The sequence below is a fragment of the Anolis carolinensis genome, unplaced genomic scaffold (genome assembly GCF_035594765.1).
Source record: "Anolis carolinensis isolate JA03-04 unplaced genomic scaffold, rAnoCar3.1.pri scaffold_10, whole genome shotgun sequence".
NCBI lineage: Eukaryota > Metazoa > Chordata > Lepidosauria > Squamata > Dactyloidae > Anolis > Anolis carolinensis.
In genome coordinates this window covers 4,906,634-4,921,633 of record NW_026943821.1, presented here as the reverse complement: position 1 = coordinate 4,921,633, position 15,000 = coordinate 4,906,634, and the positions used below count along the sequence as shown (strand labels likewise).

General features: G+C 37.7%; 1 protein-coding gene across 3 annotated transcripts in view; it reads left to right on the top strand.

The window, feature by feature from the left end:
* The window catches only part of clip3 (CAP-Gly domain containing linker protein 3), a 71,518-nt gene that overhangs the window by 34,633 nt on the left and 21,885 nt on the right, over window positions 1-15,000 (top strand). For 2 of the 3 annotated variants that reach the window (XM_062962428.1, XM_062962430.1), the window contains exons 5-9: window positions 718-879; window positions 5,254-5,283; window positions 5,417-5,535; window positions 8,933-9,169; window positions 9,894-10,029. In XM_062962428.1, the coding sequence (XP_062818498.1) occupies window positions 718-879; window positions 5,254-5,283; window positions 5,417-5,535; window positions 8,933-9,169; window positions 9,894-10,029 (684 nt within the window). The remainder of the gene's footprint in view (window positions 1-717; window positions 880-5,253; window positions 5,284-5,416; window positions 5,536-8,932; window positions 9,170-9,893; window positions 10,030-15,000) is intronic. The other variant, XM_062962429.1, reaches the window with a different exon arrangement.

Below are 15,000 nucleotides of genomic sequence, written 5' to 3'. Positions count from 1 at the left end.
AGGAAACCGACGAAACCATGGATCATATCCTCAGCTACTGTAAGAAAATCGCACAGACAGACTACAAACAGAGGCACAACTATGTGGCCCAAATGATTCATTGGAACTTATGCCTCAAGTACCACCTCCCAGCAGCAAAGAACTGGTGGGATCACAAACCTGCAAAAATATTGGAAAATGAGCACGCAAAGATACTGTGGGACTTCCGAATCCAGACTGACAAAGTTCTGGAACACAACACACCAGACATCACAGTTGTGGAAAAGAAAAAGGTTTGGATCATTGATGTTGCCATCCCAGGTGAAAAACAACAGGAAAAACTCAGCCGCTATCAGGATCTCAAGATTGAACTTCAAAGACTCTGGCAGAAACCAGTGCAGGTGGTCCTGGTGGTGATGGACACATTGGGTGCCGTGCCAAAAGATCTCAGTCGGCATATGGAAACAAGAGACTTTGACAAAGTTACGATCTGCCAACTGCAAAAGGCCACCCGACTGGGATCTGCGCGAATCATCCGAAAATACATCACACAGTCCTAGACGCTTGGGAAGTGCTCGACTTGTGATTTTGTGATACGAAATCCAGCATGTCTATCTTGTTTGCTGTGTCATAATAAAATAATAATAATAATAATAATAATAATAAGAAGAATAATAATAATAATGCTAAATATATTATCAATTTAATTTGATGTTTATTCCTTCCATCATCCTTCAGGTGACCCTGCCTCGGCTGTCCGTCTCTCCAACCAGCTCCTGGCTTTGGGTGCGGATGTGACCCTCCGCAGCCGCTGGACCAACATGAACGCCTTGCATTACGCTGCTTATTTCGACGTTCCCGAACTCATCCGCATCCTCCTTAAGGCCTCCAAGCCCAAAGGTACGGCATTAAATAACAAATAGGGTTGTACTTATCACAAAGGGGAACAGATGTCCTGGTATCAATGGTTTGGAATAAAAATAATAACAAGAATAACAACAATATAGTAGTAGTAGTAGCAGTAGTAGGAATAATAATAATAATAATAATAATAATAATAATAATAATAATAATAATAATCACGATCTGACAGCTGCAAAAGGCCACCCTACTGGGATCTGCATGCATCATCTGAAAATACATCACATAGTCCTAGACACTTGGGAAGTGTTCGACTTGTGATTTTGTGATACAAAATCCAGCATGTCTATTTTGTTTGCTGTGTCATACAATAATAATAATAATAATAATAATAATAATAATAATAATAATAATAATAATAATAATAAATACATCACACAGTCCTAGACACTTGGGAAGTGTTCGACTTGTGATTTTGTGAAACGAAATCCAGCATATCTATCTTGTTTGCTGTGTCATAATAAAATAATAATAATAATAATAATAATAATAATAATAATAATAATAATAATAATAAATACATCACACAGTCCTAGACACTTGGGAAGTGTTTGACTTGTGATTTTGTGAAACCCAGCATATCTATCTTGTTTGCTGTGTCATAATAAAATAATAATAATAATAATAATAATAATAATAATAATAATAATAATGATGCATCACACAGTCCTAGACACTTGGGAAGTGTTCGACTTGTGATTTTGTGATACGAAATCCAGCATGTCTATCTTGTTTGCTGTGTCATACAATAATAATAATAATAATAATAATAATAATAAATACATCACACAGTCCTAGACACTTGGGAAGTGTTCGACTTGTGATTTTGTGATACGAAATCCAGCATATCTATCTTGTTTGCTGTGTCACACAATAATAATAATAATAATAATAATAATAATAATAATAATAATAATAATTGTATGACACAGCATATCTATCTTGTTTGCTATGTCATACAATAATAAATAATATAATCCGTATCATCCTAAGGCCCCCAAGCCCAAAGGTACGACATTAAATCTATATATATAAAAGAGTGATGATATCACGGCAGCGGACAAAACAACAAAAGTAAACACCCCACAACCTCGAAAATTGACAGCACAACCCCTCATCCATGCCTCTAGGTTGATACAACAAAAAGAAAAGAAAAATAAAGTCCTAATTAGAGGGAGAGGAATAATTGTTTTTATCCAATTGCTGCCAGTTAGAAGACTAAGCTCCGCTCACTTGGTCTCCTAGCAACCCACTCAGCCCAGGGGACCCTTTACCTAAACTACCACCAATTCCTCAATACTTTATTTCCTATACCATCATACTTTACCACAGCAAAGTGTGGCCGGGCACAGCTAGTACCAAATAAAGTTCTACTTATTACAAAGGGGAATGGACTTCCTTGTAACAACGGTTCAGAATAGTAATACAAAAATAACACAACAATAATAATACTTTATTATTATTATTATTATTATTATTATTATTATTATTATTATTAATATACCATATCCTACTAAATTTATTTATTTCCAGCATTTATACCCCGCCCTTCTCATCAGGGTGGACTCAGGGTGGCTTACAACAGTTGGCAACATTTAATGCCAAGAACATAATAATAAAGCAAAACCAGTACATATCATCAATTAAAACTATAAAAAATACATTATTTAAATACATTATAACATTTAAAACATATGTAAATTAGATCCATTTGCCTAAAAAACTCATGCTAAAGGCATCCAAGTCCAAAGGAAAAGGCATTTAATATAAAATATGATTGTACTTGTCACAAAGTGGGATAAATTCCCTTGTAACAACAGATTGGAATAATAATAATAATAATAATAATAATAATAATAATAATAATAATAATAATAGCAATAATACTGTAATAATAATAATATAATGATCCATATCCTTCTTAAAGCCTCCAAGCCTAAATGTATGACATTAAATAACAAATAAGATTGTACTTGGAGCCCACAATGGCGCAGCGGATTAAACTGCTGAACTTGCTGCCCGAAAAGTTGGCGGTTCGAATCCGGGAGCGGGGTGAGCTCCCGCTGTTAGCCCTAGCCTTTGCCAACCTTTCAGTTCAAAACATGAAAATATGAGTCAATCAATAGGTACCACTCAGCAGGAAGGTAATGGCGCTCCATGCAGTCATGCCGGACACATGATCTTAAATAATAATACCGGTGGTAATAATAATAATAATAATAATAATAATAATAATAATAATAATAATGGCATTAAATACCAAATAAGGTTCTACTTGTCTTAAACTGGAACAGACATCCTTGTAAAAAAGGCTTTGAATAATGATAACAACAAGAATAACAACAACAAAGTATAGTGATGATGATGATGATGATGATGATGATGATGATAATTATGATGATAATTATGATGAACCGTAGCCTCCTAAAGGCCTCCAAGTCCAATGGTATGGCATTAAAAACTAAATAAAGCTGTACTTATAACAAAGGACAACAGACATTCTTGTAAGAAAGGTTTGGAACAACAACAACAAGAATAGCAACAATAATACTGCATTATTATTATTATCATTAATAATGATAATAATGATCCATATCCTACTAAAGGCCTCCAAGCCCAAAGGTACAGCATTAAATACCAAATAGGATGTACTTATCACAAAGCGGAATGGACTTTTTGTAACAATGGTTTGAATAATAATAACAACAATAATACTGTATTATTATTAATATAATAATAATACAAAATATACATTATTATTATTATTATTAATAATAAAAATAATATAATGATCCACATCCTACTAAAGGCCTCCAAGCCCAAAGGTACAGCATTAAATACCAAATAGGATGTACTTATCACAAAGCGGAATGGACTTTTTGTAACAATGGTTTGAATAATAACAATAACAATAATTCTGTATTATTATTAATATAATAATAATACAAAATATATGGTATTAATAATAATAATAATAATAATAATAATAATAATAATAATAATAATAATAATAATATAATGATCCGCATCTTCCTAAAGGCCTCCAAGCCCAAAGGTACAGCATTCATTAACAAATAAAGTTGTACTTATCACAAAGGGGAATGGGCTTACTTGTAACAATGGTATGGAATAATAACAACAACAATAATACTGTATTATTATTAATATAGTAATAATACAAAATATTTTTATTCAGCCCCTCCTCAAGGCTTGTGGGGTACAATGTAGTTAAAACACAATAATAACAAAAATACATTAATAATAATAATAATAATAATAATAACCAGATAAAACACAACAATAACAACAGTACATTAATAATAATAATAATTGTTACAGTAGGGTCTCACTTATCCAACACTCACTTATCCAATGTTCTGGATTATCCAACGCATTTTTGTAGTCAATGTTTTCAATACATCGTGATATTTTGGTGCTAAATTTGTAAATACAGTCATTACTACATAACATTACTGCGTATTGAACTACTTTTTCTGTCAAATTTGTTGTATAACATGATGTTTTGGTGCTTAATTTGTGAAATCATAACCTAATTTGATGTTTAATAGGCTTTTCCTTAATGCCGTCTTATTATCCAACATATTCGCTTATCCAACGTTCTGCCGGCCTGTTTATGTTGGATAAGTGAGACTCTACTGTACTTATCACAAAGGGGAATGGGCTTACTTGTAACAATGGTATGGAATAATAAGAACAATAATACTGTATTATTATTAATATAATAATAATACAAAATATTTGTATTCAGCCTCTCCTCAAGGGTTGTTGTGTACAATGTAGTTAAAACACGATAATAACAAAAATACATTAATAATAATAATAATAATCAGATAAAACACAACAATAAAAACAGTACATTAATAATAATAATAATTGTTATTTGACTCTCCTCAAGGCTCAAGGCAGGATACAGCATAGTTGAAACAGACAGATCAAACACAATAATGTTATTGTACATACATATATTAAAATACATAAAACAAAGATTAAAACACGAGTACTAATAAAATATAAAGTTAATAATGCGTAGTTTAGCATTGACTGGACAGGCTTGTTGGAAGGGAATAGTAAGGCTGAAATGTTTAACCCAATATCAATTAGTAAAGATTTCAGAGATTTATGATCTTAGGACAGGCATGGGCCAACTTCGGCCCTCCAGGTGTTTTGGACTGCAACTCCCACAATTCCTAACAGCCTACCGGCTGTTAGGAATTGTGGGAGTTGCAGTCCAAAACACCTGGAGGGCCGAAGTTGGCCCATGCCTGCCTTAGGGGTCAGGATGCAAAGAGGTCTGGCCCAGATCAGTATCGCATGGCTTTCACTTCCTTCCAGATCCTTGTTTTATACAGAACCTAACCTACTGTAAGTACCTTCCTTCTTTCTTTCTTTACCTCCTTTCTCGGCTTTCACACCCCTTCCTTTCCTCCAGGACGGGGCCGGCGGGGCGTCCCGTAACCCTCCTGCTTGACTTATGTGTTTTCTCCCCTTTTCAAAGTCCTCAACTCCACCTGTAGCGATTTCAACCACGGGACGGCCCTCCACATTGCGGCTTCGAACCTGTGTCTGGGGGCCGTGAAGTGTCTCCTCGAACACGGAGCCAACCCGGCGGTTAGGGTGAGAAAAGCAAGCGGACGCTGGGGTTGGGTTGGAATATTCTATCTCTCATCTATCTATCTATCTATCTATCTATCTATCTATCTATCTATCTATCTATCTATGTGCTGTCACGCCTGGGGCTATAACTCTTAGCGAAAGAGGCATGGACGTGACATCTTTCCCCAGGGGATTGCTTCTTGCCTTCCTTTAGGAAAGCTGGAACTTCCAAGGACCAAAACACTGTAGATAACTCAAAACTGGTTTTATTGTTCACAAAAGGTTATCCCTTTAAGGCAATAAGCTGGAAGTTTCAAAGGGGTAAAGGAAAATACATTACAGTCTTTGGTTGTCTTGGGTCCAAGGAGCTTTGCAGCTGAGAAGCTTTTCCAGGTCCCTCTTTCTCAATGGCAGTGAATGCTGGAGCAATCCTCAGCCTCAGTCCAAATGGCCTATGTTTGAAGACACAGAGTCTTCCTTTGGTGCCAAAGAACTGATTTGAAGGTGCTTGAGACTCCTCAACGTCGTCCAGGTTGGCCCTGAACATGAAGCATAAGTCTCAAGGGTAAGAACCTCAGAATTGGTGCTGAGAGGTAACTTAATCAAGGGCTTTTAGAGCCAAGTCTCTCTCTCATGTCCATCTGGTAGAAAGCTTGATGGTGGAATGAAAAAGAAAACACTGTCCTACTCCAGGAAGAGCTGAGGAAGCAATATAACTGGTGCAAACAACATTGATTGACAGCTATAAATAACCAATCAATCCAACTACATTTACAGGGTAAAGGCAAAATCAGGCATGAAAGCCTTCTACAACACAAAATCAGGCATGATACAATTCAAATCTTGCAACTTACGGTTCGACATATAGATGGTGCCACTCGCGCCGTCACAATCTATCTATTGTGTCTTCCAGGTGAGACATAACAATGGCTTTGTCTAATGGAACTACCAAGTCCACTACTGGTCAAGAGAGATCTGTTGATCATAATATGGCACTTATATTATTTCTAGCTTAACATGAATGCATAAGATATGGGAGTCTTGGGTAGGAACTGGAATATATATCAGCTCTATGGTGTCTTCCAAATGAGACATAGAGCAGGAAGGCAAGCAGACAACAAATAAGGACTTTGGCCAAAGGAACCCCCAAGTCCAGTACTGGACAAAGGAGAGCTTATTCTAAGCATCAGGAGTTATATGCAAACGTATATAAATATCTAATGCAGTTGTCCCCAAACCCAGGTTATGTTGCACTTCAACTCCCAGCAGGCTTAGCCACTTTAACCAATGGTCAGAGATGCTAGGAAATGAAGTCCAAAAGACATTGAGAACCAGAGTTTGGGAGTCAATGGTCTAATTCAATTGTGTCCAACCCTTTGGTCCTCCAAATGTTTTGGACTCCACCTCCCAGAAGCCCTGGCCAGCTTATCCAATGGTCAAGAATTCTGGGAACTAAAGTCCAACACCCTTAGAGGGCCAGAGTTTGGGAATCAGTGATCTAACGGATACATGGTAATACTAACCTGAGGTCTATATAACTTGCATAGAATGGAGAACGATACTATTCATTGCTTAAGAGGATGTTCTCCAGGCATGGAACTGTGTGTAGCCATAATGTCCAGCTATTGGTCCTGGGCATATAATAGTGCAGTTATAGTATTTCTAGCATAACATGAATGCATAAGATATAGGGGTCTTGGATAGGATTTGGAATATATATCAGTTCTATAGTGTCTTCCAGATGAGAAACGGAGGATAGAGTGTGTTCAGATGTTGTTTGTTGCTTAAAAGGATGTTCTCCAAGTCTGGCACTGTATGCAGCCATAACGTCCGGCTGTTGGTTCTGGGCATATAATATTGCAGTTATAGTATTTCTAGCATAACATGAATGCATAAGATATAGGGGTCTTGGGCAGGATTTGGAATATATATCAGTTCTATAGTATCTTCCAGATGAGACACTGAAGATAGAATGTGTTCAGATGTCGTTTGTTGCTTAAGAGGATGTTCTTGGGTAGGATCTGGAATATTTATTTATTATTTATATATTTGCAACATTTATATCCCGCCCTTCTCACCCTGAAGGGACTCTGGGCAGCTTACAAGTTATATGTACATACAATATGTTATATTATTAGCATAGCACAATATAAGCATTATATATTATTATATTGTACTATACCACTATACTGCAATATTATTAGTAATATGACATGTAATTTATAATATACAATTATAATAGTGTTATTATTATTATTATTATATTGTATTAAATGGATATTATTATTCTGGAGGGCTAAAGTTGGCCCATGCCTGCTATGTAGGATCAGACAGGGCTCTAGAATATTATTATTATTTATTGCATAATACGAATGCATAAGATATGGGGGTCTTGAGTAGGTTCTGGAGTATATATTGGCTCTATAGAGCAGGGGTCCCCAAACTAAGGCCCGGGGGCCGGATGCGGCCCTCCAAGGTCATTTACCTGGCCCCCGCCCTCAGTTTTATAATATAATATGTTGTATATACATATAATATTGATAATAATATTATAATGTAATACAATATAACACTAATAATAATACCATATCATAATATTAATTATATATTCTATTTTACATATAATATTACTAATAATATTACAGTATAGTGGTATAGTTCCATAAAGTAATATATAATGCTAATATTGTTCTATGCTAATAATATAACATATTGTATGTACATATAATTTGTAATTTGTAAGCCACTCTGAGTCCCCTTTGGGGTGAGAAGGGTGTGATACAAATGTAGTAAATAAATGCAGTAAATAAATAAATAATAAATAAATACATTTTAAACTTAGGCTCACCCAAAGTCTGAAATGACTTGAAGGCACACAACAACAACAACAACAACAACAACAACCCTAATTAACTTGACTATCTCATTGGCCAGAAGCAGGACCACACTTCCCATTGAAATCCTGATAAATGTATGTTGGTTGAAATTATGTTTATTTTTAAATATTGTATTGTTCTTTCATTGTTCTTCTTGTTGTTGTTTTTGCACTACAAATAAGACATAAGTGCATCGGATTTGTTTGTATTTTTTTTTCAAATGATAATCCGGCCCCTCAACAGTCTGAAGGATTGTGGACCGGCCCTCGGCTTAAAAAGTTTGAGGACCCCTGCTATAGAGTCTTCCAAATGAGGCACTGAGAAGTTTGATACCTTTGGTCTAATGCATGCATGGTAATCTTAATCTGAGGTCTATATAATTTGTGCAGAACGGAGACAGATATTGCACTGGTTTATAGCAAGCATGGGCCAACTTTGGCCCATGCCTGCTATGTAGGATCAGACTGAGCTCTGCAAGCCCGAATCCTGGCCAAGACCACATTTCTACTGACCGCCCTGCTGCTTGGCTCTCCTTCCCACAGAACAGCAAAGGCCAGGTCCCTGCGGACGTGGTGCCGGACCCCATGGACATGACCCTGGACAAGGCAGAGGCGGCCATGATCGCCAAGGAACTGAAGCAGCTGCTGCTGGATGCCGTGCCCTTGAGCTGCAACCTGCCGAAGGTCACCCTGCCCAACTATGACAACATCCCAGGGAACCTCATGCTCATCTCCCTTGGCCTCAAGCTCGGAGACCGTGTCCTTGTGGATGGGCTGAAGGTAAGGATGTGTTTCCCTTGCAAAGTTGGGGTGGACTACAAGTCCCAGGATGATATAGTATTAAGACAAGGCAGTCATGTGAATCGTTTCCCATCATATGCATGTGGAAGTGTTTAAGGTGAGGCTCAGCTAGAGAATAATAATAATAATAATAATAATAATAATAATAATAATAATCTTCACATGACGTGGATTGACTACAAAAAGGCCTTTGACTGACTCCAGCACAGCTGGATCATCAAGTGCCTGGACGCCATCGGGATTTGTAAAAATGTTGGCACCTTTATTGAAAAAATGATGGAGCACTGGAAAACTGAACTGTTTGTTGGAAATGAAAGCTATGGACTTGTCAACATCAGAAGAGGAATTTTCCAGGGAGACTCACTGTTCCCTCTGCTTTTCATTATTGCCATGATCCCTCTTACAATCTTACAAAAAAAAAAAAACAAATCTTACAAAAAAAAATCTTGGCTATCAAACATCTAAGAAATCTCACAAAATTTCACATCTGATGTACATGGATGACCTTAAGCTGTATGGGAAAACGGAAACTGAAATCCAGTCTCTGACTAACACTGTCCGAATTTTTAGCACTGATATCAGCATGGAGTTTGGTTTGGACAAATGTTCGACAGTGGCATTGAAGAAGGGGAAAATCATTGAAAGTGAGGGCATAAATATGCCTAATGGCCAAACAATAAAATGTCACCGCATATCATTGTAGGTGGGCACCTTGCGTTTTTGCGGCACCACTGAGTTCGCCAGCGGTCAGTGGGTTGGTGTGGAACTGGACGAACCCGACGGAAAGAATGACGGCAGTGTCGGAGGAATCCGCTACTTCATTTGCCCTCCGAAGCACGGTAATCGCATAATAGGAATATGTACTATTTGGCTGCTGTGGTTTTTAGTTTTGAATATGTTTTTATGGATTTTCAAGTTTTTGTTTGACCACCCAGTGCCTCTTTGTTTTCCCCTGTATCTCTTTATCGCCATCTATAGCTCAGTCTTGGAATTGCAGGCTTTAAAATACTTCCCCCTTTCAACCATTTCCAGTTTCTGACAGTGGCTTGGTCCCCAACATATTAAATAAGCAAGGGAGGGAGTCGAGTTCCTGTTACCTCTGTCATATTGGCCTTGTTTTAAAATTATATTGGACTAGCTGTGCCCAGCCACGCATTGCTGTGGCGAAGTATGGTGGTATGGGAAATAAAGTATTGAGGAATTGGTGGTAGTTAAGGTAAAGGGTAACGGTTTTACCTTACATTAAGTCCATTATAAATGGGTTATATAGCTGTGTGGAAGGGCCTTGAGTCTACACTGCCATATAATCCAGTTAAAGTCAGATAATCTGTATGTTATAGGCAGTGTGGAAGAGGCCTAAGTGAGGCCTAACTTTGCCTGTCCCCTGGGCTGAGTGGGTTGCTAGGAGACCAAGTGGGCGTAGCTTAGCCTTCTAACTGGCAGCAATTGGATAAAAAACAATTATTCCTCTCCCTCTAATTAGGACTTTATTTTTCTTTTCTTTTTGTTGTATGAACGTAGAGGCATGGATGTGGGGTTGTGCTGCCAAGTTTGGTGTTTCTGGGATGTGTAGTTTTGTTGTTTTGTCCTAGGCCGAAATTTCATAACCATTTTATATATATACATTGAATAACGTTATTGTTAGCTGCCTTGAGTCCCTATGGGGAGAAAGATGGGATACAAATAATAATGATGATGATAATAATATCTAGCAGATATAAAATAGTAAAATAATAGAAATAGTGTTTTTAATGAGACCGTCCCTCTGACCTTTCCGTGATTGCCTTTACACTATCGACAAGCCCAATTCAGTCACCTTCTGCACATACAGTATTTTATGTCCAGGTTTTTAAGTAATTGATGTGTTTTGTGCTGTTTTATATTTATTTTGTTACATTGTGTTAATTTATGGACTGTTTTAACCTATATTTATGCTGGGCTTGTCCCCATGTGCGCCACCCCGAGTCCCTTTTGGGGAGATGTAGACGGGATATAAAAATAACATTATTATTATTATTATTATTATTATTATTATTATTATTATTATAAATATGTGCTATGTGTTGTCGAATGCTTTCATGGTCGGAATCACTGGGATGCTGTGAGTTTTCCAGGCTGCACAGCCATGTTCCAGAAGCATTCTCTTCTGACATTTCGCCCACATCTATGGCAAACACCCTCAGAGGTTGTGAGGTCTGTTGGAAACTAAGCAAGTGGGGTTTAGATATCTGTGGAATAATGTCCAGGGTGGGAGAAAGAACTCTTGTCTGTTAGAGGTAATGTGAATGTTGCCATTGGCCAGCTTTATTAGCATTGGATAGCCTTGCAGCTTCAAAGCCTGCCTGATTCCCGCCTGAGGGAATCCTTTGTTGGGAGGTGTTAGCTGGCCCTGATTGTTCCTTGTCTGGAATTCCCCTGTTTTCTGAGTGTTGTTCTTTATTTATTGTCCTGGTTTTAGAGCCAGATTTTGTTCATGTTCATGGTTTTCTCCTTTCTGTTGAAATTGTCCACCTGCTTCTTGTGGATTTCAGTGACTTGTAGTCTGACGTGGTGGTTGTGAGAGTGTTCCAGCATTTCTGTTTTCTCAAATAATAATATTATGTGTCCAGGTTGGTTTATCAGGTGCTCTGCTCTGGCTGACTTCTCTGGTTGAATTAGTCTTCAGGGCATTTCATGTTCCTCGAGTCATATTTGGGCAATGTTGTGTTTGGGGGTCGCTATGTAGACTTGTCCACAGCTACCGTACACCATGCAGCTATGGACAAACATCAGGAGAGAATGCTTCTGGAACATGGCCATACAGCCTGGAAATAATAATAATAATAATAACAACAACAACAACAACAACAACAACAACAACAACAACAATATGCGCGTTGCCTCGGCTGAGATGCCCATTGCATCAAATTTCGCCTACCAAGGCATGGCAAAGATAAGAACTTTCTCCAGTCCTGAATCTTAGCTGTAAATTGTTGGATTTTGGTTGTATGTATATGAAATGTAAATCAAGTGTTTCTGCTGTTTTGCAAGTGTGTGTGTTTCAGCAATGAAACAGTTAACAGCAGGCCAGTTTGACTGACAGCCTTGCTGTGACCTATGAAACATGATTTCCGACCTTGGAGGTCGGAACTTCCTTCGGACTGAGGAATGTGCTTCTTATCTGTGTTGAGCTGTGTTCACTGAGCCGAGAGGCAAAAGAAGAATGCTAGCTTTGAACGATGGCTTTTGCTGTGTTTTGTAAATATGTTTTGTAGATATTGAAATAAATGTTTGGACTTCAGACTACAGGTGTCTTTGAGTCTGACATTGAACAGGAATTGGTGAGACAGACGATTCACCAATTTGTCAGGGTGCTGATGATCCGGAGAAGATGATCGATGGTGTTTTGAAGAAACTCACCCAACACGCACCCTGACCCCGGCTCTGCTCCTGACATAAAATAACGTTAGCACCATGGAGAGCTCCCTCAAAGTCTTCCTCTGTTTTTGCAAATAGGATTCAAAACCTTGCACCTTTCCTTTAAAGTTAAGGCTAAAACCCATCCCTAGCATCATGGCTATACTTTAAAAGCATGTGCCAGAAACTGTTGAATTGGTTGAGACTCAATGAGATATTCATTGAAAAACTAGAGCCAAACGTGCTGCAGGATGATGTCCCTCCCGCAATAACAAAGATTGTGCAGTTCAATAGGTCAGAATAATTGCAGCGCAGCAGTAGTTGGATGGAATCAGTGAAACGCAGAACGAAGTGACACCCAGAGATGTTAGTAAAACTATATACAAAGTTTTACTGACTTCAGCAATAATCAAGACAAACAGGCTTGCAGACAATAGACGAACACAGGACTTGACTCTTACTCCAGGCAGACAGAACTCGACTCAACTCAGAACTGAACACAATCAGTAATGCACAAACACTTGTGTCTGGACACTCCCCGGTTCCAGCCACATATCAAGGTCATCACAGCTTCTTAGTAATTTAACTCTTTCCAGACTATAGTACACTCTGGATGATGCAATCAGTATGCAATACAGAGAAGACACAAATTTCATTTAAACACTATCAATACACAAATCCCACATTAACACAATAAACATTTTCCAGGCTTTTGTGATAGAACCAATTAGGAAACAATATTTATAACCCAGGAACAAAATTGTGTGACATAGTGCAATCTAGCCATAGTTACCCTGTTTCCCTGAAAATAAGACATCCCCAGAAAATAAGACCTAGTAGAGGTTTTGCTGAATTGCTAAATATAAGGCCTCCCCCGAAAGTAAGACCTAGTAAAGTTTTTGTTTGGAAGCACGCAGAATCGGTAAATGTACATACCATAGATCGTTGTACACGGAAATAAAGGTAGTAACAAGAAATAATAATAATATAATAATAACTTTATTCTTGTATCCCACCTCCATCTTCCAGAAGGAACTCAGGGCAGCTTACACAGGGACAAGCCCAATAACAACATAAATTTACATACGAACAGAAATTTAAAACAGTAATTTAAAAACAGTATAGCAATAAAATATAATATAGAAATTCTTGAAAGGATTCACAGTTTGTTTATGGTGGTTTGTGATGACAACTACTGTACAGTAGATAATAAATTTTCATTTTTTGAAAATTCAACCATAAATGTGAATTCTTCTTTGTGGAAAAATAATACATCTCCTGAAAATGAGACCTAGTGCATCTTTGGGAGCAAAAATTAATATAAGACGCTGTCTTATTTTCGGGGATACAGGGTCGTTTATGCATTTCCAATTCAACTACAGCAGTGGTTCCCAACCTTTGGGCCTCCAGGTGTTTTGGACTTCAGCTCCCAGAAATTCCAGCCAGCTTACCAGCTATTAGGAATTGTGGGAGCTGAAGTCCAAAACATCTGGAGGCCCAAAGGTTGGGAAACACTGGATCACAGGCTTTCAACAGGGACCAGGACACTGTCAGAAACCGAAAAAGGTTGAAAAATGGAACCCAGTAGTGGTGTACATTTGTATGGAATTGCTGTTCATTTTATTTAGTTTCATTAATTTTGTCTCATTTTTGTATTTGTCCCCGCTTCCAAAATGAATAGGATTTTCGTCTCGTGCACAAAATAAATGAAAATTTTCTAACCATTGGTGGCAACGGAAGGGCTTCAGAAGCTTGCCTCTCGCTTAGTTTTAGGGCTAGCGGGATGAAAATCGCCACACACGGAAGGCATGCTGACCCCTTGTAGCTCATCAACTTTTTGAAAGTTTGGGCCTTCTCCTGATTTCGAGCGGGTTTTTTAGTAATAACTATAAATAATTCTCCCCAGGAGTAGGTGCCATGCAGCCAGAAAACAAAACAAAGCACAGTGACCTTGCAGCTATCTCTTTAGTGTCGCCTTTCGTTTCATATGAAAATGGCCTTTTTCATTTTGTGCATCCGAACCCTTGTTCAAGGGTTGTCAAACCATACTCTCTTAGTGAAACTACAACTCCCAGGATTCCATAGCATTGAGCATCCGAACAGATGGTACGAAATGAATACACAAATGAAACATGAAACAAATACCGCGCACATCTCTAGAACCAGTGTCTCTTTTTCAGGTTGCACTTGATGATAATAGTAATAGTAATAATAATAGTAGTAATAATAATAATAATAATCCAACAGTCCTAGACACTTGGGAAGTGTTCGACTTGTGATTTTGTGAAACGAAATCCAGCATATCTATCTTGTTTGCTGTGTCATACAATAATAATAATAATAATAATAATAATAATAATAATAATAATAATGCATCACACAGTCCTAGACACTTGGGAAGTGTTCGACTTGTG